The following is a 23,530-nucleotide window of genomic DNA, read 5'->3' as shown; positions in this document are numbered from 1 at the left end:
AATTAATTTTTTTTATAATTGAAATAATTTTCTCTTTTTGTTTTAAAATAATTAAATATTGTATTTTATATATTTTTAAATTAATTTTAATATATTGTCAATTTAAAGAATATTAATTAAAAAATAGATAACATTCTTTCTTATCTTAACTAATTTTTGAGAAAAACCCTAATAATTTCACTTATATTTAGATAATTAAGTTTCAACTTGTTAATAATTAATTACTTGGTTAGTTTTAAAAACATATTATCAATATTTATTAATGTTGAATTTGTTTATTTATTTATTCTTAGTTTTGATACTTATATTATTCTTATTGTTTTATCTTTAATTTAATAATATAAAAATTTTTTTATCATAAATTTAATGGACGAAAAAAAGTCCTTCTCCTTCTCACTTAGATCAATCTTTTATTGTGTCTTGTTTTAAATATTCTGTCTTGTTTTGTTTTTAAAATCAAACGTAACCTTATTAACAAGGTTCTAAAAATCGATTATCGAACCACTCTAGTTACAAAAATTGCTACACCGGTATAATCCTTTTTCCATGTGTTTCGCCAGTTTGTACAACGGTCAGATGTACATGAGTGTAGTTTGGTCATTAGAGAGCAACCTACTAATTAGCCACAATATAGTCTTCCAACTGCGTCGCAAGTAGCAACTATAATTGTTGGTGATGATGTTGAAACAATGATTCGTTGACGAGATATTAAGGTGCAAACTCATGCTGGTAGCCTACAAAGGATTCAGGAATTCGTTGGCTATTACGATTTACTACAATGTCCTCTTATTTTTCCATTTGGAACTCATGGATGGAATATCAATACTCAAAGTCAAAGTGGGGGCAAAGTATCACGTCGAACATATTATAGCTATATGCTCCAAATACAAATCCTCATTACCTACGCAGTATAGACTCCTGAAAATCCTGCCAAAAAATTGTACAATGTATCTAACATTTTTTTTTCCAAAATCTTAAACATTTGTAGATTCGTCCCGATCATCATTCCACTGTATTGCAAGCAGGCGACTTCTACAACAATATGTTGTAGACAACTATGTGAAAATTGAAACCAGACAATTAAGATGGGTTCGAACTAGAAAAAAAATAATTACAGGCTGAATTATACCAAGACTTATAAGATGTGTTGCACACAGGAGAAACCAATACAGGTAAATATTGTTGGATCTAATGGCTACTTCGTAAATAATTAAGAATTATCCAAAATAATTATTGAAACTAACAATATTTCTCTCTATATTTGTCTTTAGAAAATGTTGGAAGAAAATGAACAATATTACTATCAAATTCATTGGTAGCCATCGAGACATGACCCAACGATATAAAGAGGGAATGTCTATTGTTCTTAAAAAGGGCAAGCCAAATATTTTTCTCACAATAACATACAATCCATCTTGTACTGAAATAACTTTAGAACTCAACCCAGTTCAAACTTCACAAGATCATCCAGATCTAACAACTAAAATTTTTCGAGCCAAATTTGAACAACTGAAAGAGGATGTAATTACTAAGGGTATCTTGGAAAAGGTAAAGAGTTATATCCATGTCACTAAGTTTCAAAAAAGAGGATTACCACATGTACATATGTTGTTAATATTAGAAAACAATGATAAGTTAATTGACCCGGAGTATTATGATAGTTTGGTACGTGCAGAGATACCATCTAAAGAAATAAAACCACACCTACATGATGCAGTGCTAAAACATATGATTCATGGTACTTGTGGAATACTTGATCAATCTTCACCCTACATGAAAAATGGCCAATGTAAACGTAACTATCCAAAAGAGTTCACAGCAGAGACATGAAGAGATGACGACTCATATCCGCAATATAAGTGATAATTTGACACTCTAATACCGATTAACTAAAATATAAATGTTGACAATAGATAGGTAGTTCCATACAACCCTTGACTACTACTAAAGTTTGATTGCCATGTTAATGTTGAGATATGTAGTAGCATCAATAGTATAAAATATCTCTACAAGTATTGCTACAAGGGTCCAGACCGAATTGCAATGGAAGTTCACAAAGGTTATCATATTGACGAGGTCCAACAGTTTGTTGATGCAAGATGGATTGCCACTCTAGAGGCATATTGGAGAATATTTAAATTTAACCTTTACCGAATGTATCTATATGTGGAAAGGTTACAAATTCATTTGCCAAATCAACATCAAGTAAGCTTCTATAATCACCAAACCATCCCTGAAATACTTAATGATGATTATTTCTCTAGAACAATGCTTACTGAATTCTTTGCCCTAAATCGTGAGGAAAACCAACAATCTAAGCATTTTCTGTACAGGAAAATTTCCGAGTATTATACTTGGCACAACAAGAAAAAGGAATGGCATCGACATAAGACACAGAGGAGATCCATTTGTTGAATTTATACTGTATCACCTTTAGATGGAGAAAATTCTATTTGCGTATTCTGTTATCTAATGCCAGAGCACCAACCAGTTGGGATGACTTACTAACAGTGAATGGGGTCCAATATTCGTTCTTTAAGTAATCTGCTTAATACCGAGAATTGTTAGAGAGTGACAGTAGCATCCGTGCGTGTTTGGTTGAGGCTTCTGTTTTACGATTGCCACGTGCTTTACGAAGGTTGTTTGCAACCATTTAATATTTTGTGAACCTACAGATATAAGAAGTTTATGGGATGAATTTTTTTCATATATGGTGGATGATTATTCGTCAACCAGCACTACAACAGCCTTAGTGTTAACAAATGGGCTACTCGGGGATATAAATGGTATATTCCTTCAGCATAAAAAATAGATTACACAATATAATTTGCCAGCTCTAACTCCTGAAAATGATAATGATAACTCAATACCCAGAGTTATCCAAGAAGAACTGTCCGTCGAAGTACTCCGGGAAGACCTATGTTCCATAGAAAGATTGAATAATGACCAATCTAAAGCTTTCAAGTACATTATGAATACAATTGATCGAAGAGAAAGTGGAGTGTTCTTTGTTGATGGACTGGGAGGAATAGGCAAAACATTTCTTTACAGAGCTATAATTGCATAATTGAGAAATAAAGATCATATTGTCTTAGTAACTGTATCATCAGGAATAGCTGCAACATTATTGCCTGGGGGTCGAACAACTCATTCTAGGTTTAAGATCCCAATTAATGCAGAACCATCATCCATTTGCAACATAAGCAAATAATCAGGTTTTTCAAAGCTGATTAGACAAACAATGAGAATAATTTGAGATAAATCACCAATGGCAAATAAAAAATCGATGCAATCATTAGACCGCACTTTGAGAGACATATTAGCAAATGATATGCCATTTGGAGGAAAAGTGATGGTGATGGGAGGAGATTTCTGTCAAGCACTGCCTATTGTGGTAAAAGGTAATAAGTCACAACTGATTTCGGCTTCTATAGTTAAGTCTCATTTATGGGCTTCCACTCAAATTTTCCATTTACGAAAAAATATGCGATCTTCTAATGATCATGTTTTTGCTGAATATCTTATGCGCATTGGTGATGGAATTGAGCCTACCATACATGAAGACTTTGTACGGATACAAGCAAATATGACAATTTCGTGGAAAGGTGAAACATCATTACACAAGTTAATAGAAGAAATATTTTCAAACTTACAATTTATGGGTGGGATGCTTCTTACATAGTAGAAAGGGCAATATTGACGCCAAAAAATTATGATGTGCAACAGCTTAATGATATAATTATCAACCAGTTTCGAGGAGAAGAACAAAATTTAGTATCATTTGATGAGGTAGAAGGAGAAGCTAATAATTTATATCAACAAGAATACCTTTAACACAATTTCTATAGGCGGTTTGCCACCTCATGTGTTGAAGGTAAAAAAAGGTGCACCTTTGATGTTATTGAGAAACATAGACCCTAAGGCTGGCTTATGCAATGGTACAAGGTTACTATATCGTGAAACTTTTTATAACATGTTGGATGTAGAAATTTTAACTAGCCATCACTGTGGAAAAAGAGCTTTTTTTCCTCGGATAAAACACAACAACAGAGAATTCAGGACCACCTTTTATACTTATCAGGAAGTAATTTCCTCTAAGGTTGAGTTTTGCAATAACAATAAACAAATCACAAGGATAGACCATTTCTAAAGTAGGGATCTATCTCATTAAACATATGTTTATCCATGACCAATTATATGTTACTCTGTCTCAAAGTGTTTCTCAGACAACTACAAAAATTTTAGTCAAAGAAGAAAAAATAGATGAAACAAGTGAAGAATTGACCAAAAAATGTGATTTTCAAAGAAATATTGTTACCTGCACCACAGATAATTTATGTTCTTAGTAAATGTGTGTGTAGTTACTTCTTGGTACAATTCAGTTTTCATATAATTTTAATCTTTAAATTTTTTTCAATGATATAGATATTTTTGTGTACAAACTTCAATTTATTGACGACTAATGACTTATATTTTTTAATAGACAAATTGATTTCAAAGGAGCTCATTAATATATGCTAGGAGATAAGGACAACAAATTTGAACATTTGTTTTACACAACAGGTACGTATTAATTATCATTAACTAAGATATACTAGAAATATATGAACAAATATCAATTACAGAAAGAAAGATTCCAAAGTCTCTAGAGTGCATGAAAAGATGATCAATCAATTTCATGAATTAAACCAATAGACAATAAAGTAATTTTTTAATTAATTACTGTGAAAGTTGCATTAAATATACATACTTCTATTTCTATGTTAGTAACCATAATCATATATTATCTAATAGGTTCATCCCCTTCAAATTTATTCTATTAGTTGAGGAGGTACGGTTAAAACAGACAAGACTCAATTCTGAAAGATGATAAAAAAGGAAATACTACTCTAAAAACATATAAAGTAATGCAATCATCGTAATCAGAATATTATAGATATGCCTATTATCTATCCCTTTCTATCTTCTTTTTCTTCTTCTATTATATAAGGAAAAAAGTTGATGTCTAAAATGTTAAAAAGTTGCTCTGAGATTGCAACAAAGATTATATTTTTTATATTGAATAAAATTGTAAAAAATAATTTTATACCAGTGATAATAAATTAAAATTTTTTCTTTTTCCAACATCAAATTCACAAGAGCGAAACCAACTCATATTAGTAAAGAACAACATTGCAGGTATCTATCATTAGATTAAGAGACCACAAAATAGAGGTAATATCGGATAAAAATAGATTTAAATATAATGAACTTTGTATTGGCATATGATATATTTATTGATTTCTAAATTTTGTTGTTCTTTAAAACTCAAGAATTTATGATAAGGAGATGTATGAGGAATTGCGAAAAATTTTTACTCAGTACAAATTCAGAAATTACCTTAGGTTTATTTTAATGTTTTAAGTTATAGTTTAATCTATAATTTCCAAAAAATAAAAGACATAATTATTTTTTTTTGCACTTTTTATAGGCACATGAAAGATTTTTTAAATACAAATCCGTACTTTGGCTTACCACTTAAAAAAAGGTCTTTAAATAAAAGTAAATATAAATCACTTTTGAATATAACTCATCTTTTGTAATCAATCATGTTTTTATATTTATTTATTTTTTTACTTTGAGTTAGATAGAAGAAGATAAAATACTATTATGATGACTATTTTATGGATTTTGTTATTTGTAGATAGATGATGTATATTTATTTTAATTAAAATATTTTCATATTATCATTGTTTGTAGATAAGTGATATATGTTTATTTTAATTTATACTTTTCATATTATCATTAACTACTCTATATTATTATTTTTATATTATTCACATTTAAAATTTCAAAAATTATTAAATTAATTAACTTTAAATCCAATAAAAATAAACTATGTAATATCCAAATACCAAATTTTACCAAACATCAAAATCTTCATTCTCAACCTCACTATCATCTTAATCGTCACTTTGATCAATACAATAATCAAGGTCACTTGATTCACTTCCATCACCTATATCAATTTGCAAGTGTGAAAAAGTTTTACTACAAGAAAAACGCTGAGTACCGTCAAATTTATCGTTGGATTTAGCATCTCAAGTTACTGTCGATTTTACCTACGGATTTATGCAGGGTTTTGTTGTGAAATTTGTTACGTCAAATTGTTACCGAAGGATTCACTTATCCGACAATAAATTCATGGGTATTTGGAGGGATAAAATATGGAATAGGTGCGAACTTTTGTTGGATTTACTGTCAGATTGTTCCGACGGTAACACATTTTAGTTAAACGTTGGGTTTTGGCGACACGCAGTAGGTTACCGTCAAATTTATCTGACGATAATCAGCTCTAAAATTGAGAGCACGAACTCTCTCCCCCTTCATTTTGAACAGCCCATCTCTCTCAAACCGTCTCTCTCTCAAACCCTCTTTTCTGTTTCTCTCTCTACCCAGCCCAGCCCCCTTCGCCGCCATTCCAGCACCACCACCACTCGAGACATCGCCGTCGCTCCGACCCCGCTCTCTCGCCGCTTCTCCATTTCTCTATACCCACCTCTTCACCGCCGCTCCAAATTTAGGTAAATCCTCACTCCATCTCTATGACATCTATTTCAAAATTGGAAATAGAATTTCTTTAATTGTTAATGTGTTACCTATTAGTTTGTTATTCTATTAGTGTTAGAAATTTGATTAGTGAGGGTTGTGACTGTTGAATGATTCTAAATTAGATAGAGTGTTATACATTTTTTTAGAAATCAGGATGTCCAAAAATGCTGACTTAGGAATCGTGCTTGGTTTGTATGTTTGTGTGTGCTAATTGTTATATTAGAATATCATAACATACAGTACTTAATTATAATTTATGATTTAGGATCATGTTAATTTTTAGTCATGTTAATTTATGGTTAAGTTAATTTAGGATTTGTGTCTTAGTTATGATATAATAATTTAGCATTTATTCTTACTTGTTTGACTATTATTTATGTTTTGTTTTTACTTATTTTTGTTAGATTGGAAAATCATGAGCTATGAAAAATATTATTTAATTTTTAACGTAAATTCCAATGGTTTGAATAATTGGTTTGTTTGGTGGGTGAATTAGGATTTTAACCCTTATATGTTGGTTTGGATAGATATTTGGTTTTGATGAAACCCTTGAAGAATGGAGAAATCCGAATTTTAGAGGAGACTCTATCAAAATTTTTATAAAATTTTGAGTGAAATTGAAAAATTAAAATTATGTTTTCAAAAGTCTTAGAATTATGTTTAGGGTTGATAGATATTTGTGTTAATTGTGATATGAGTTGGTTTCTCCTTAAAATTCTTATTTTAAGTCTTTTGGGTTATGTCCATGTACAATTTTCTTTCTTGAGTTTCTTTGTATGATTGTAAAATTGTAATATAATCTTGAATACTAAATTATTCGTACTTAACTTTGACTTTCTAACTTATAATTAAAATAATTATTTGTTATTCATACCTTTTCTCATATTGGTTCTAATTATTTATTATTTTTTGAGTTTTTTCTTATGTTATTATTTATTGGTATTTGTTATGTTATTAATATGTTACTGTATTGAGTGTATTAATATGTTTAGAGTTTGTGAATTTAATTGTGTTTTGATTAGTGTTAGTAATAATTCGTTGTGCAAACATTACAACAGGTAGCAGGAGTAGGTCGAGTGGGTCATGTGGCCATGGTAGAGGGTGGGCTTCCACCGAATCCCCAAGGACTGTCCAGTCATCATCCTCTACCCTTGACTATCCTGTAAACCCCTATGACATCACAGGCGGGTCTAGTAGACCAGCAGTTCATCATGGTCTCAAATTCGAACTACGTGCCTACTTCTGCTACATCCTCCTGCAGATCCAACAACAGAGCACGCGGTGGGTGATTCCGCTAGTGTCCCCCCCAGTAGGATGCCCCTCCATTGCCTCCCGTCATTTGGCTGAGAATTTGGCCCGATAGCATGCATGCGTGAGTACAATTTTTTAATCTTAAGTTTGTTAATATCAAGTTTATGTGTTTCTATGTATTTGTTAATGTTAGGTTTTTTTTTCTAATAGGTTTGCACCAAACCTCAATGCATGTACACATGAGATCTTCGAGGTCATTAAGTCAATGTACGATCACCCATGACCGAACTACACGCAGATTTCGGCTAAGATCAGAGAGTGATGATTTTAGAAGTGGGCGGTAAGGACCTAATAATGTTGAATTAATTAATTGTATTTGAACTATATTTTATTCCAACTAACTAATGTTGGTGAATCATTTTGTGCATTTGAAATTCATATGGGATGTGGAACTTAATTTCATGATCAGGAAGATCTATGACCACCGGGCAGCCAAACGACTTCAGCAAATGATGAGTGACGTTCGTCAAAGGCGCGACCACCTAATGTCGTGGATCCGTCCATGCATCAAGAAGGAATTGGAGACCTATTTTATGAATGATGAGGGATTCAAGCATCACTATCTGACGAATGTCGCTAACAGGGCTTCGCCCAGGTCGTCAAAGTATACGGGTGGATCGACGACCTTCATGAAGACAAAGAGCAGACTCATAAGAATTTTGTCATTGTTTAATGTTTTTGTAGTTTCTTGAATTAGTTGTTTAATTTGTTCATTTATTTTATTGGTTGATATATTAATTTGTAGTCTAAGTCGTTGGATCATGAGACGATATTGGTGGAGACCTACAAGTATACCCATACTTTGAAGGTCAACAATGAGAGATTTGCTGAGAGCAGTTTGCGGCCCATTATGTGAGTTTAAATTAATCCTAAGTTTCAAATTTATTTGGTTTAAAGTCAATTATTTAATTATTATCCTAATCACGTGTGTGACACAGGAGGATTACACACAGAGGTTGGAGGCTGCGACCCCGCAATCTCAGCTGCCTAGTGAGAATGATGAAGTCGGCTCCAAGGCTTCAGTGGGTAATTCTGATGGGGTTTCGGGTGAGACCGCCTCTGAACCCCACAAGAATCGCCGCTTCAGGTTGGGGTTAATCTTCGCCAGTGGCCTCTGCTCCTCCGTGTTGGCGGCTTTCCTGCTTCTACCTCAGCCACCAGCCCTGCCAATCCCTAGAAAGTTGTCGACTTGAGGGAGGAGGTGCAGAAGCTAACACACAAGCATCACCAGCAAGCGGAATAGTCTAAGTAGAGGTACAACGACCTTCTTGCACGCGTGGGAGGAACCGTTACCATCATCTCAGACCTGACAGAGAAGATGCAGCAACTCGATTGGTTGTGAGAGCAGATGGATGAATACAACAAGCAAATGCACGCTGGAGGCAGCGGCGCTGCTGGTGGGGCACCGATGTCAGCACCTATTCTGTCGCCTCAACAGAGGGACCACAACGACAACAATGACAACGATTACTGGGATCTGTAAGGGTTAGGTGTTTTATTTTTTTGTTTGTCTATTTCATTGTACTCTACTTCAGTGACATTTTATTGTATTCAGACCTTTTATTTTTAATAAAATAATTTGTTGACTTCTGCTAATTTTAGATTTCTGTTGGCAATTTTGTTAACAAGACTTTTAATTTGATTACTAATTGTGGCTTAACTATGCCAAAAAATACTACCGTTGGATTAATCTGACGGTAACTTGGTGCCTAAACTCGTGAAATGGCGCTAAAGTTACCTCGTATTAATCCGATGGTAATCATCAACTCAATCTCAATAAATCCATTAAAAATACCGACGGAACATTCATAGGTAATTAGCGTCCTCGAACGAAAAATTTACCAGTAAACAGTTTTTGGCGCCATTTATACCGTCAACTCCAATACAACAATAAATCTGACAGTAAATTAATTATTGACAAATTTATTTAATAAATGTGATGGTACTAAATATTTTTTTTATAGTATTTTCTAACTTCTGAATTAATAATTACCATTTACTTAGTTTCTTGTTTCTTCTACTTTTTTTTCTTTATTTATTCTTCTCTTTCTATCTTCTTCCTAATATATGTGATGTTTTAGTATAGTGAAAAATTATTTTTTATTTTATTTTATGTGGTATGTCAGAGGTTAAGATATTTTAGTTTCAATAAAATTAATGGGATGGTTTATATCATATCATTTCAATGTTTGTTTTGCAATTTTTATATTATTTGATCTCAATAAAATTTTGCACAAACTAAAAATATGCATGCATAAGATTATTTTTCGTATGTAATTTTTATATTATTCATCTAAATTTAATCTATCATTTAGTATCTCAGTATGATAATCGTTATATTTTAGTCGCAACTCTAATGTATTAGAAGTTATCAAAGTTCCATAAACAATATATAAAATGACCCAAATTGTTAAAGTAACCGGAAAAAATAAGATTGAGGTGTTGCATAAAGTTTATGATATATAATTATCTTATGTTTTATTTAGATTTTAGAGTTTTACGAGAATCGATGATATGTCATCTTAAGCGATTTTTTATTCTGTTTTTTATTATTTTTTAGGTTTCAATCAAATTCTCTTTTTTTAATAGAATTTAATAAATAATCAAATATTTAGAATTGAGATGGTGTTTTCAGGAGCTTTTGATTAAAAAAAAATCAAGAATTGAAGCTTTTTCACAAAGAAAATACAAAGACAGTAAAAACGTAGTCTAAGGAATTAAAAATGTGCCCTAAAGGAAAAGAAACAAAACCAAAAGCAACACAACAGCATGCCCAGTGGAAGGGACCCTGCTCGGCGGGAGGAACCTATGGCCGGCGGCCCCTTCTCTGCGCTTGGCAGCCTCTCTCTATGCCTGACGGACCCCTTGTCCCCTAATGCACGCCCGGGATAGGCCTCTTCTAAAAGGTAGAATTTTGGGCTTTTTACTCAATCTTTCACTAATACAAGTCCGTATTAACTATAATTACAACTCTCAACTTTTATGATTCAGCAAATTAAGACTTAAGCTTAATTATCTATATCATTAGAGTCTTAATCACATCTAAAATATTGAAGACTTTAGAAGATTAGTTATTAATTCTTTTTAGAAACCTAAGAGATTCAGTTGTTAGATTTTTATTTGAATTATTATTTTTTTGAATTTGAAATTAAAGTCAGTAAGTAGTTACCTTATCTTTCTCTTCGAAAGACAAGATTAGGATAGTTTGAATTTAAATTATAGAATTTAGGCTATAAATAAGTGAATTTAGTTCACAAAAAAGATTATTCAGCTCCTCCGTAATCTCTTTTCATTATTTTTTTTCACTTTTTCATGGGTAATTAATCCTATGTCAAAGGGTTATGAGTTCTGTTTATGTTTTTTATGAGTTATTAATCTAAGTTTACTTTATTTTAAAGTCTTGCATTGATCTAGTTCATTATTGAGTTATTCATTTTTCATTCGGATTAGTGGATCGAAAAGTATGTTAATCACTCTTGAATTCTTTTATTATAATTGAAAAATTTGATATTTGAATTAAAGTTTAAAAACTCTTTCACATGATTCTTTGAATTCGGCTAGGAATAGTTGTTTAATTATTGTGCAACATTTACATGATTTTCAATCACTCTAATTTTGAATAAGTGACATATAATTTGGATTAGAACAACTTTTAAAAATTGTCTTTTCTTTTAAGATTTAACTGGACAGTGCTAACTTGAATAAGTGACATATAATTTGACTTAAGGACTACTTTTAAATCTTATTTGAATCTAAATCAGTTTGTGTGCTTAATCTCTTGATTAATTAATTGACGACTAATTAATGCTTGAAAAACTGAAAAACCAAGAAATTGAAAATCAATTACTAAAGATTTGTCGTGAAAGATCTTTACAAACTTTAAGATAAGTAAACAAGGTTTGATTTTTCTAAAAGCATAACCATCTCTAAAGTGTTTGACTTTCACCGTTACTGTCTTCTCAAATCAACATTTAAGTCTCTGTCCGCAAGCATTTAAGCATTCAAGATTCCAAGATTCCTGATCAATTCAAGTTATTTTAATTTAATTAGGTTTTTAATCCGATAATTACTTGTCTAATCCTTTAATCCTTGTGAAAACAATATCCACTCACCGTAGTATTATTTAATAATCCGGTACACTTATCGGTATATGTGAACTTTAATTTTCGCTCATAAAAAATTACACCAAAAGATTATTGTTCACCTCTGTTAACAAAATATAGAAGACTTTGATCGTAAAAATAAAAAAATCGCTATGGCTCTAAATTAAAATAAAATAACCACAAGTTTTTTGGTTTCCCATGGTATTCCCTAATCCGACAGGTTAAGGACTAATCTGTCGTGGTACTGAACTCTATTTAAGGGTTTGCCACTGGCCAATGGATTATTGCATGTATAAGGTAGGATTTGAACCCCTGACACTTATTTAAGCGAACTAGTGAGCTAATCACTAGACGAACCCAATTTGGTTAAAATAATCACAAGTTAACACCGGGATTACCAGCCTTTTAATTGTGTTCATGGATTCATGTATACTTTTGTATTAAGGTCTATTTTTTTAAATAATAAAAAAACCTTAATTTTAGTTATATTTTTTAATTGTTACCAAATTTTCATAATCATTAAAATTACTATGGTTACGGCTACCGTGGAATTCCCTTATATTAAACCAATCAATATTGTTTTATTAACATTTTTTATATGTTCATATATGAATTAGTCAGCATGAATTTCAAATTTTTCTTTTAGTAAAGATAATAAACGTAGAAGTTACTCTTATAACAATATTAAAAAAAAAAGGAGAAATAAGAGCTAAAAACACGACTATACGTTTAATTATTGTGAAATATAAAGTAAATAAACCGAAGAAATAAAATTAACAATTATTAAGGGAAAAAAAAAGAAGAAAACAATAGTTATTAAGAAAGTAACGTTAATAATTGATTGTGGTTAGAAAACCTCAATGATTTCTCAAGCTCTCTCCATTTTATTTCTTTATGTACTTTTCTTTTTCTTTTTTAGCCTCCTTTGGAGCTTATATACTCTTCATTTTTAATTGATTGTCTATTTCATTATTTCTAGCATATTAAGTATTTCATATACCAGAAAAAATGAAATGACCATTTAACTAAAAGTAATTAATATGGTACTTTTAAACCTCTCTTGGGTCTACAAAGAGGGATCTTGGTTGGGTGTCAGTTACTAATTCATGGAATGTGTTCTTCCCTTCAGATTGCAAGGCCTTAATGCACCAAAAATCAGGGCAAGAGAACAATTTCCAATGTGGGATATGATTGTTGAGCTCTTCATCTCTTCCACCAACTTCAGCCACAATGATCTTGTTGCAATTCTCATCCTTGGACTTTGAGACCATGTTGTGAACAAATTTGCACAAGGCCCTAACAAGCTTCCCTGAACATGGGCCTTCATGGTAAACCCCATACATGAAATAAAACCCAAATGGGCTGAAAAAATCAGGTATAGTTGATAGCCCAAAGCATGGGAAAATTTTGTCCACTAAGCTCCAACTCTTTGTAAAAAACAAGCAAGAATTTGGAGCTCTTCCAATGCTTAACTTGAAAATATCCCCACTTTTCCATACACTAAGCATGGCCCAAGTTTTGGGGACTTGTCCAATATTAGGCCCATTAAGCCCAAAACTTGCATTTTCCCATTTGAAAGTAGCTACCCATGTTCCCAAACTAAGCTTATTCCTAAGCACATTTTCAATGTCACTAGGGAAAAATTCAGTGGTCCCCATGAATCTTCTATAAAGAGACTCAGCTTTGTCAATGTTGACTTTAGCAATGTCAATGTTGGAAGAGATTCTAAATGAGTGGTGATTGTTGACAGGGTTCACAAGTATAGCTGGGGTCCTAAACTTGGTGTAACCAAATTTGTTCATGAAGAGGCTTATTGAGGCATGGTTTTCTTTCTCTGTGGCCACATATGCATAGTCCACATCATTGGAATTGAACCATTCTTCTAGCCTTTGGATTAGGCTTGAACCAATGCCTTTTCTCCTAGTTTGTGGGGCTACCCTTAGGCCTAAGACATAACCAACCTTTGCAATACCCTTTGGTGGATGACACTTTAGTGTTACCACTTTTATAGAGCCTTGAATGAAACCAACCAATTCATGATCCATCTCTGCCACCTATCACCAAATTGGCCTGTGAGTGTAATAGTACAACACATGATGATCAAAAAGACAAATTAATGAAGGAAAAATTTGCTTTTTTTCATTGAATCAAAGAGAAAAGAGAGTGGGAAAAGGGTTCAATACGATTAATTAGGAAGTTATTAATGACATATAATTATATACATCAATTGTGTTCTTTGTACACTAAAATCAATTATTAAGAGTAGTCGTCATGCTTCAGTGTAAAATACATATTAAAATACAAAACACACATTAAAATTAAGATAAATTATGCATATATTTATATACAAATACTTTGATTTTAGTGGGCACATAGAATTTTTGTATATACAGTATACTAATCAATACAGTTACATGTTAACAGTTATCTCGAAACGGAGAGAATAATATAATGTATAGTGTATAGTATATATACCAGCATGATGTACATGGGGCTGTTCCGGATCCTACTGATGGGGTCACCCATGGAGTCTAGCATGGTTTCTGATGGACCTACCTTGCACCTTCTTTCAAGATCTTCAACCTGGGCTCTATCAGATTGACCCTCATAGCTTCTGATTATGAATTCCTTGAATTCCATATTCAAGAAAAAGAAAAAGGGTGTCCCTTATTATTTGAAGGAGGTATATATATGTTGTGTTATTATGGTGAATGATGAAGAAAAACAAGTGGATAAGTGAAAAGAGGAAGCTCAAAGCTAAAGAAGGGAGAGCAAATAATCAACATGTGGCATGATGAGTGAAAGAGTGCAATTAAGAAGTAGTACTGTAGTAGTACAACTACCACATGAGGAATGCTTTGCATAATACATCATCATAATGAACAAATATTTATATATATACATGCAAGGGGGCTTGAAATAGCAAAAAATAAAAAGTTGGAATAATTGATGCAATCGGAGAGGAATGACTTCAATTTTTAATGTTTATATTTTAATATGAGACTTATTTTAGTATATAATATGTACATTTTTTTGCAACGGCATATTATATCGGACAAAACAAATTATCTACTTATTAATTTTGCAAGAATGTATATTAAAACATAAAAATATCATGTATTCACATTTATAATTAAATTTATAAATATAATCAAATAAAATTAAATTTCATAAATAATATAATAAAAAGTTATATTTATAATCAAATATACGGAAAAAAGTATAAAAATATAGTGCGACTAATTTTTAGTGTTTATTAAAGTTTCATGATAGACTGTGAAAAGTTCAGTTTGGATAAATAGCTTAATTAAACTCCTTTTGAAAAAAATAGCTTAATCAATAAAGTTTATGTTAAAAATAACTTATAAATAAATTATTTTATATTTAGTTTTTTAGTTCTAAAAGTACTTATTTTAAAAGAAATGTAATAAAAAAAATTATTATGAGAGAAATCATTTTTTTAAATTTCTCTATAAATACTTAAATAGCTTCTTAGAACGTTACAATTTGATTTTAAAACTTACATACTAGAAAAAGTTTAAAAATGCATCTTAATTCTTGTATTATAATTAGTGTCGAACAAACCTAATGTTCTTATTTAAAAAAATTGAAAGGATATAGACAATAGAAATAGAACTTGGAGGAATGTTCATGAGTGTGTGATATCTATAACGTATGCTTCAATATTAATAGAAGACAAAACTTTGATAAATAATAGAATGTGTTTTGTTGTCTCTAGCTTTTTGGTGTATGTCCACTACACCACCCTTATATAAATGCATAGCTTGATTAAGCTTTAGATAAAATCTTGCACTTTAATATTTTTATATCATAAAGTTAGGTTTAATTAAGCTTAGGCTCAATGGACGTGCGCCACGGTGCACGCCTAAGGACATGCTTTTTTGTCTTTGCCCTAAATCCATACCCAATTGGTGATGAGATTCTCTACAAAAGTTTATTAGCATGAACTTGGAAAAACTAAAATTTAATATTATTGTTACATTACAGTCCAAATTAAATTAATTAATTTTTTTATTTTTTATAATATTTTTCAGTCTCAAATATTAAAAATTAATCTGTCTCAAATTGAAATTACACTTGAGAATTTATCATTGACAAATAAATTACTGTATACATCAAATAAAATTTAAAACCCTAATACCTAATTAAACATATAAATAAACTAATCATTCAATCAACTCAAATTCATTATTAGATTAATTAATTAATACAATGCAAGTACAAATAATTACATAAGTGCGATCCACTGCAAATTTGCAATCCCCACGATCCGTTGCATATATAGTCGGCAGGTTATAAAATATCTTTCCAAAGTGGGAATCTAATAATGGTTTAAGGACATGAAGAATATGTTCATGGACTAATTAATCAATCATGTTAACCAATAGTCAAACATGCATGTGGTGGCTGGGTTTTAACCTACTGGTTAAAGAAAACATATACTAATAATTTGAGTGCAAGAGTTAACTAATTATTAGTAGTACTTTACTCTCCCGAGATTAGTTTATAGTTTAGTTTTGACTCTCTACTACTTTACACTATTTCAGTCAATAATGTGTAATAAAATGTTATCATTGATCAAAGTTTTTGGAAGTTAAATTTTGAAGAAAATGACACTCTTCTTATGAATTTTTTTTAAATCACATTCCTTTTTCTTTTATTTATAAATTGAATACTTCTTTTTCTTACAAAATTAAAAAATATAACATTCATTAATAATCATTATAATGATATATAAAAACTATTGATAATTATTTGATTGATTTAAATAAATAATAATATATTTATGATTATTATTGTAATAAATTTTATTTATTTTAATATATTTTATCACATAATATAAAATATTTTAATTTGTTACAAAAATATTTAATTTAAAAATTTATATTTTCTTTGTTAATGAGAAAATATTAAAAACAAATATAATTTATTACATTAATGATAAACAAAATTTATTACATTAACTAATAATCATGAAATATATATAAAAGTTTTTAATTAAATTTTTTACAAATTAAAATATGGGATAAGTACTTTTTTTGTCCCCAAGGTCTGGGGTCAAAATCAATTTCGTTCCTAATCTTTTTTGTTATTAAAATCATCCTCAACGTTACAAAACGTTATAAAATCGTCCTTTATTATTTTTCTAGACCAAATTACCCTTAACTATTAATAAAAATAATATTAAAAAAATAAAACCCCACCCCACCCACACCGAAACCTTGGGGACGAAAAAATACTTATCCCTTAAAATATTTTATATTATGTGATAAAATATCAAAAATAAATAAAATTTAATACAGTAAAGATAAATACATATATTTTGATTATTTAAATTAATCAAATAATTATTACTAATTTATATATAATTATATGAGCATTGATGGGTATTTTGGTCAATAGAATAAAGTGTATGTTATTTTAATCTTGTAAAAGAATGATATATTCTGTTGTTTAGATTTTAGAGATATTATAAGGGATGATTAGAATGTTATTTTCTCTAAATTTTAATAACATAACGACATTTTAACTTATCAAGATTAAATTTTAATATATTGAAAGTAAAATTCTTATATATACTATTATTGACCTATTAGATTCATTATTTCCTTAGATAATTATTATTTATTCATTATCAAAAGTTTTACAATTATATTTCATGTGATAATATAAATAACAAAAAAATGTTTGTCTTTGACTTTTTTATTATGACATATAATTAAATCCCTTAATCGAGAATTACTTGTTATGGACGCGGTTCATCCTTCGAAATTATTTTTTAAAGAGTTCATAATCAAAGTAAAAGTCGCGATTTCGATGTATAACTTCTTCTCGTTGTTAAAAACTTTTTATAGTTGTTGGTTGTGATTAAAGACAAACTGAAAACAAGTAGAGAATAACACTCAAAGTCAATAGGTATATATGATATGCTAGCTATAAAAGTTGTTAGGTCTTATAGCTAGCAGATGAGACAAAAAAGATAAAATATCAATAGAGAATGACATTTCGTTATTAGAACTTGTTTATAGGAATAATTCCATCTTTCGCTGAGATGTTGAATGTAACTTATATAGGAATTTGGTAACTAATAATTTTGTCATTGATGTTATGATACACTGATATAGTTAGATCCCAAGTCGAATTATGACTCTTATATCATAGCATAACGGTGCATATTAGGGAAGGAAATATGGACGTGTGGAAAAGAAAGTTGCTAAATTTGATTAGGCCTTTGGAAGGGAGATTTCTCTAGCTAGCCCATTAAATTATATTTTTTCAATTTTTAGTAAAATACTTGCCCTCACAGTTTTATACATAAATTTATCGTTACGCAAAAATAATGCTGTAATATATGAATATTGACACGAACACAGACTATAATACAATACGGGATACGCAGACACATAAATTTTAAATTTTTATAAAATATGATGACACGATGTATATATAAATTATAAAGTATTTTTTAGATAAATTATAATGATATTTTGATATTTTATTAGTATTAAAATATAAATTAATTTTTAATGTTATTTTTTTATTATATAAAATCGGGTCTAAATATAATTATTTAGCAAAGGAAAAATATAAGATACTGATATATTATTTGTCAACTTATTACCAACAATAATTAACTATTATATTTTAAACATATCTACAAGAAGACACATCTAGAAAATACATGTATAAAGATACTTTCATTAGACACGGTTATAAAAAAAAATATTTTTATTAGACACATCCATAATGATATCTTTATTAAATATTGTTATAAATAAAAGTTGACAGACGTTAGCAGAAATACTATTAATAACGTAGCGAAATTGTTTAGCAAAGTATCCATAGATATATGTTTTCCTTTTTTTTCTTTTTTTTTTTATATGGATGTTGCGTATGTGCCCTGGGCGGCGCCTTTCTTTTCACACGAGATTCGAAAGTAAAAGTTAAAATCCCACTAACTAAACCCATGCTTGGCTATATCTTCTAATTATTATAAATCTTTTCATAATTAATAATAAGATATCGTGCTAATTCCAAGCTAAAGGAACGACTACTACCACAAACTATGGGTCGTCATTTTTTAACATTTAAAGCAACTTTGGAGGCCAAATATCCAAATTAAAGAGTGGTAGTTCTTATATAAATGACATGATTGAAAAGTGAAAAAAGTTTATGTTCAAAGGGCTAATTAAAGAAGTAAAGATCAATATATTTGATTAGAACATAGTCTTCTTAACGCTGGCTATCAAAGAAAAGATTCTTAATTATTAGAATTTTTTTTTTGGTGACTTCTTAATTATTAGGATTAATAAAACGGAGACTTATATATTGCTTTATTAAATAATATAGAAACGAACACGCAAGCAAAAGGGAAAAAGCAACCAACTTTTCCCAAGATAACTATTCTTGTATGCTCATGTATGTTCGTTTCCTTACTCTACAAGAATAGAAATTTGTGGCATTTTATGTAGAGTCTAATTAGGTAGACGTACAATATTTTTGTTTTGACTCAATATAAGTTATTACTCACATGTTTGTTTCAAAAAAAATTATAAAAAAGATTATAAAAATGAATTACATATTCGCTAAAATAATATTTTATTATACATTTTTATGGTATTGTATGTATTGAATAAACTAAAGCAGAAAAAATGAGAACAGAGAGCTAACACAATATGATAAAGGTTTAGAATATATTCCTCAATTGTATTGTACAAGAATGATAGATAGATTACATAGATACATATAGCAATGTGCAAAAACAGATTCTTCTAACTGGAATAACAAATTCCGTTTAGTCAGTAATATAACTCTAACTAACTACTAGACTTATTTATATGATTATCCTTAATACTTCCCCTCGAACTTAGAGTGGATGCATCACCGCCTCTAAGTTTGGACTGATATTTTGCAAATAATATGATGGAGAGGGGCTTTGTTAGTATATTGGCAAACAGAGTAGACGCAAGAGATCCATATTCGACTTCAGTGTTGCAGTGGCTCAACTTTGTTTGTTTTTTGACATTTTCATGAAACTAAGTTGCTCTCCAGATAAATAGAATAACCAGTAACTGATTTACGGTCATCTATATCACCACCCCAATCTATATCTGCAAAAGCCAAAAGTCTAAAATCAGTGCACTTGTTGAAGATTAATCCATGATATACTATATTTTTTAGATATCTAAGAACTCGTTTTGTAGCTTTCCAATGCAGAAGAGTTAGGGCATGCATGAGCTGTGATAATTTATTAATGAAAAAGGATAAATTGGATCTTGTTGTAGTGAGATATTGTAAAATTCCAATAACAAAGATACAATTTAGAATTTTCAAATGGTTCTGAATCATTTAGAAATAATTTCTGATTAGAGAGCATATGAGTAGGTACTGGGTTTGCTTCCAGCATTGAAGCTTTCTTAAGAATTTCATGAGCATACTTTTGTTGAGATAATATGATTCTGCCATCAGATAAGTAGTTAGCTTTCAAACCAAGAAAATAATTAAAAGTTTTCAGATCTTTAAGAAGAAAAATAGAATTTAATTGTTTGATCAAAACCTCAATTTCTTGTTTATTGTTTCCTGTAAGTACAATATCATCAACATAGAATAGAAGGTAGGCAACTGAATTAAGGGGTTTTTCTCACAAAAAGAGATACATCAGACTTAGTATTAATGAAACCAAATTGGTTTAAAGTGATAGTAAGGGTTAGAAACCAAGCTCTTGGAGCTTGTTTCAAACCATACAAAGTTTTATTCAACTTACAGACCAAAGACGTATTTGGATGAGAGTAGCCTTCAGGTTGGTGCATGTAAATTTGTTCATCAAATATCACATGTCTAGAGAATAAAATCTTTTCTTCTTTAGTCAAACATTTATAACCATGGTGAGATTGATCATAACCCAAGAATAGACATTTATCAGACCGATATTATAATTTATGTTTATTGTATGATTTTAGATATGAAAAATATGTGCAACCAAATACTTTCAACGTATGATAATCAAGTTGTTTGTGAAAAAAATTTTCAAAAGGGAACAGAAAATTGAGAGTTGTTATTGGTAGTCTGTTCAATAGATACATAGCAGTCACAAAAGCATCTTCCTAGACATTCATTGGAAGAGATGCTGTGAAAAGTAAAGACAAACCTGTTTCAATAATAGATCGATATCTTCTTTCAACAACACCTTATTGTTGGCGTGTGTAGGGGGTATAACAACCTATGCTTGATTCCATTTTAATTCAAAAAATCATTAAAAACTCGTGAAGTAAATTCTAATGCATTGTCAGATTGAAGAGATTTTATAGGACAACCAGTTTGTTTTTTCATCAAGGCTTTGTATGCTTGAAAACTAGAGAGAGCCTTAGATTTATTAGTAAGAAAGAAAATATAAGTATATTTTAAATATGCATCAACATAATTAATATAATAACGATAACCACTTCTAGAGAGAATAGGAAAGGGTCCCCAAATATCAACAAAAACTAACTCAAGAAGCACATTATATACAGTTTTTGAATTTTTAAAAGGGAGGACATGTATTTTAGAGGTTGCACAAGATTCACAGATAGCATTTGTTAAATTTTTATTAGAAATGAAAATACCACACTGTTTTAAGACTCTTAGAACATTAGGCACAGTTGTATGACCCAACCATTGGTGCCAGAGATTAATAGGATTTGTATTTAACACATTTACTGATAAAACAGTTTTAATAGATATATCAGACGTAATAGGAGCAAGAGTAGTAAGATTAATAGAACTTGAATCAAATTGAGGCATACACGAATTATTCTTATTTATTGATGTGGGTTGAATTTTTGTATTACAATTGGGGGCTTACAATTATTCTCAGTATTGAAACTAGTCTTAATATGTAAGAAACTATGGGTAGATGAGTTACATTTTTCAGAATACAAGAAATCAAAATTATTATGCATCGAAGATAAAGGTTTAGGGACATAGAAATTATCAAATGCATAAATTCCATCTTTAGAAGTTTTCTGGAGAAGAAGTTCCCGAGATACCCGATCACGAATAAGGCAGTGCTTAGGTCAGAATTCAAAAAAGACACAATTATCCTCTGTAAACTTGGACATACTTAGAAGATTTTTGGTTATTTCAGGCACATAAAGAAGATCAAGTAGTTTATAATGAACATTATTTTTGTCAATTAAACACGAAATTTCATAATCTTTAATAACAGTACATGTTCCATTACCTACGAACAGATGGTCATGATCACGGTTAGAGTTAAGAGAAGAAAGAAGATTGCTTAGATCATTAGTCACATAATGACTTGCACCTGAATCAGGCAGCCAAGTTGAAGCATTAAGAGAGGAAGGTGATGTAAGGTAAGCCTGAGATTGGTGGAAAGATGAAGAGAATGGTGGAGGAACAGTGTTGGAGTATGGAATTGGTGTTGCTTGTGATGAGGATGAAAATGAATTAGGTTGAAAGTATTGATCAAATCGAAAGAAACAATTCCAAGCAACATGTCCATTGTGGCCACAGATTTGGCCAGAAGGCCAGTGATTGTTCCAAGAAAACCTTCTTTCTCTTTGGGGTTTACCTCCACGACCCTGTCTTGCTGAGCTTCCACGTCTAGTATTGGTGCAGAAAGCTTGTGAGAAATTAGTTGTAGCCATACCTTGAGATAGAGTTTTAAAATGCTCGAGCATATCATCAAATGCAACTAGAAAAGATTCTTTTTCGCTAACACTAAAAGTGCCTAGTCTTGACATAACAGAAGTTATATATCCACTGTATTCTTTAGGTAAACCATCTATAATTGACTGACTATGATCATCATTTTGCAATTTGTATCCAATTGCAAGCAAATAATCCACAAGTTTGTATATCTTGTTCAAATACTCAGAAATAGAACCAGTTTTCTTAACAGATTTAAGTTGAGCCTTGAGACTTTGAACACGAGTTGTAGAGGTTATGGAGAAGTAAGTCACAATGGTAGTCCAAGTATTAGCAAAGTTAGTACAAAGAAGAACTTTATTCTTGAAGCTATTTATCATTGAAACCATAAGCCAAGTGGTGAGGGCTAAGTCATTTTGGCGCTATTCTTGATACTTTGTAGATTCTTTTGTTGTGGTTGGATCTGAACTTTTCTAAGGAGTCTCATTAGGTGTTGTGCTAGCAGAGGCAGCAGCATTGTTAGAGTTTGGATTGAATTTTGAAGGTGCTTTTGAAGCATCCAAGTGATCTTCCATGCTAAGAAGTTGAATAGTAAGCCATGCTTGATGCTTCTAAGTATTATAGTTGTTATCATCAAATTTTTTTGCAATAGGAATTAGAGCAGATTTTGTTGAAGAAGAATCAGAGAGCAATAACACCATTATTGTGCAGCAGAAGCAATGAATGGAGTTTTTGAAAAAAAAAAAAGATCCAAGAAAGTTCAAAATGAAGCTCTTGATACCATATTGAACAAACTAAAGCAGAGAAAATGAGAGTAGAGAGCTAACGCAATATGATGAAGGTTTATAATATAT

At 30.5% G+C, this 23,530-nt stretch overlaps 1 protein-coding gene and 1 pseudogene across 2 annotated transcripts; one reads left to right on the top strand and one right to left on the bottom strand.

Annotated features, from left to right (window-relative positions):
• The first annotated feature begins 2,043 nt into the window (after positions 1–2,043).
• On the top strand, positions 2,044–9,095 carry LOC107458285 (uncharacterized; annotated as a pseudogene).
• Positions 9,096–12,868: 3,773 nt separating this feature from the next.
• Positions 12,869–14,844, bottom strand: LOC107458301 (probable N-acetyltransferase HLS1-like). Of its 2 annotated transcripts, none has more exons than XM_016076505.3 (2): positions 14,481–14,844; positions 12,869–14,059 (listed from the first exon to the last, which is right to left on the bottom strand). In XM_016076505.3, the coding sequence occupies exons 1-2, from the start codon at positions 14,643–14,645 to the stop codon at positions 13,055–13,057; spliced, it is 1,170 nt and encodes a 389-aa protein (XP_015931991.1). In that variant the 5' UTR covers positions 14,646–14,844; the 3' UTR covers positions 12,869–13,054. The 2 variants fall into 2 exon arrangements, with proteins under 2 accessions (XP_015931991.1, XP_020983309.1); XM_021127650.2 differs by having other exon boundaries at positions 12,869–14,075; positions 14,481–14,604.
• Positions 14,845–23,530: the final 8,686 nt, after the last annotated feature.

The sequence above is a fragment of the Arachis duranensis genome, chromosome 7, assembly GCF_000817695.3.
Source record: "Arachis duranensis cultivar V14167 chromosome 7, aradu.V14167.gnm2.J7QH, whole genome shotgun sequence".
Classification (NCBI taxonomy): Eukaryota; Viridiplantae; Streptophyta; class Magnoliopsida; order Fabales; family Fabaceae; genus Arachis; species Arachis duranensis.
The sequence above is the reverse complement of the archived record's forward strand: the minus strand, read 5'-3'. Positions and strand labels throughout refer to the sequence as shown.

Bases quoted from the DNA above. Each gene is read 5' to 3' on its own strand.
- LOC107458301 (XM_016076505.3), bottom strand. From the start codon at position 14,645: ATGGAATTCAAGGAATTCATAATCAGAAGCTATGAGGGTCAATCTGAT. The intron at 14,060-14,480 runs GTATATATACTA...ATTTGGTGATAG, and splicing joins GCCCCATGTACATCATGCTG to GTGGCAGAGATGGATCATGA.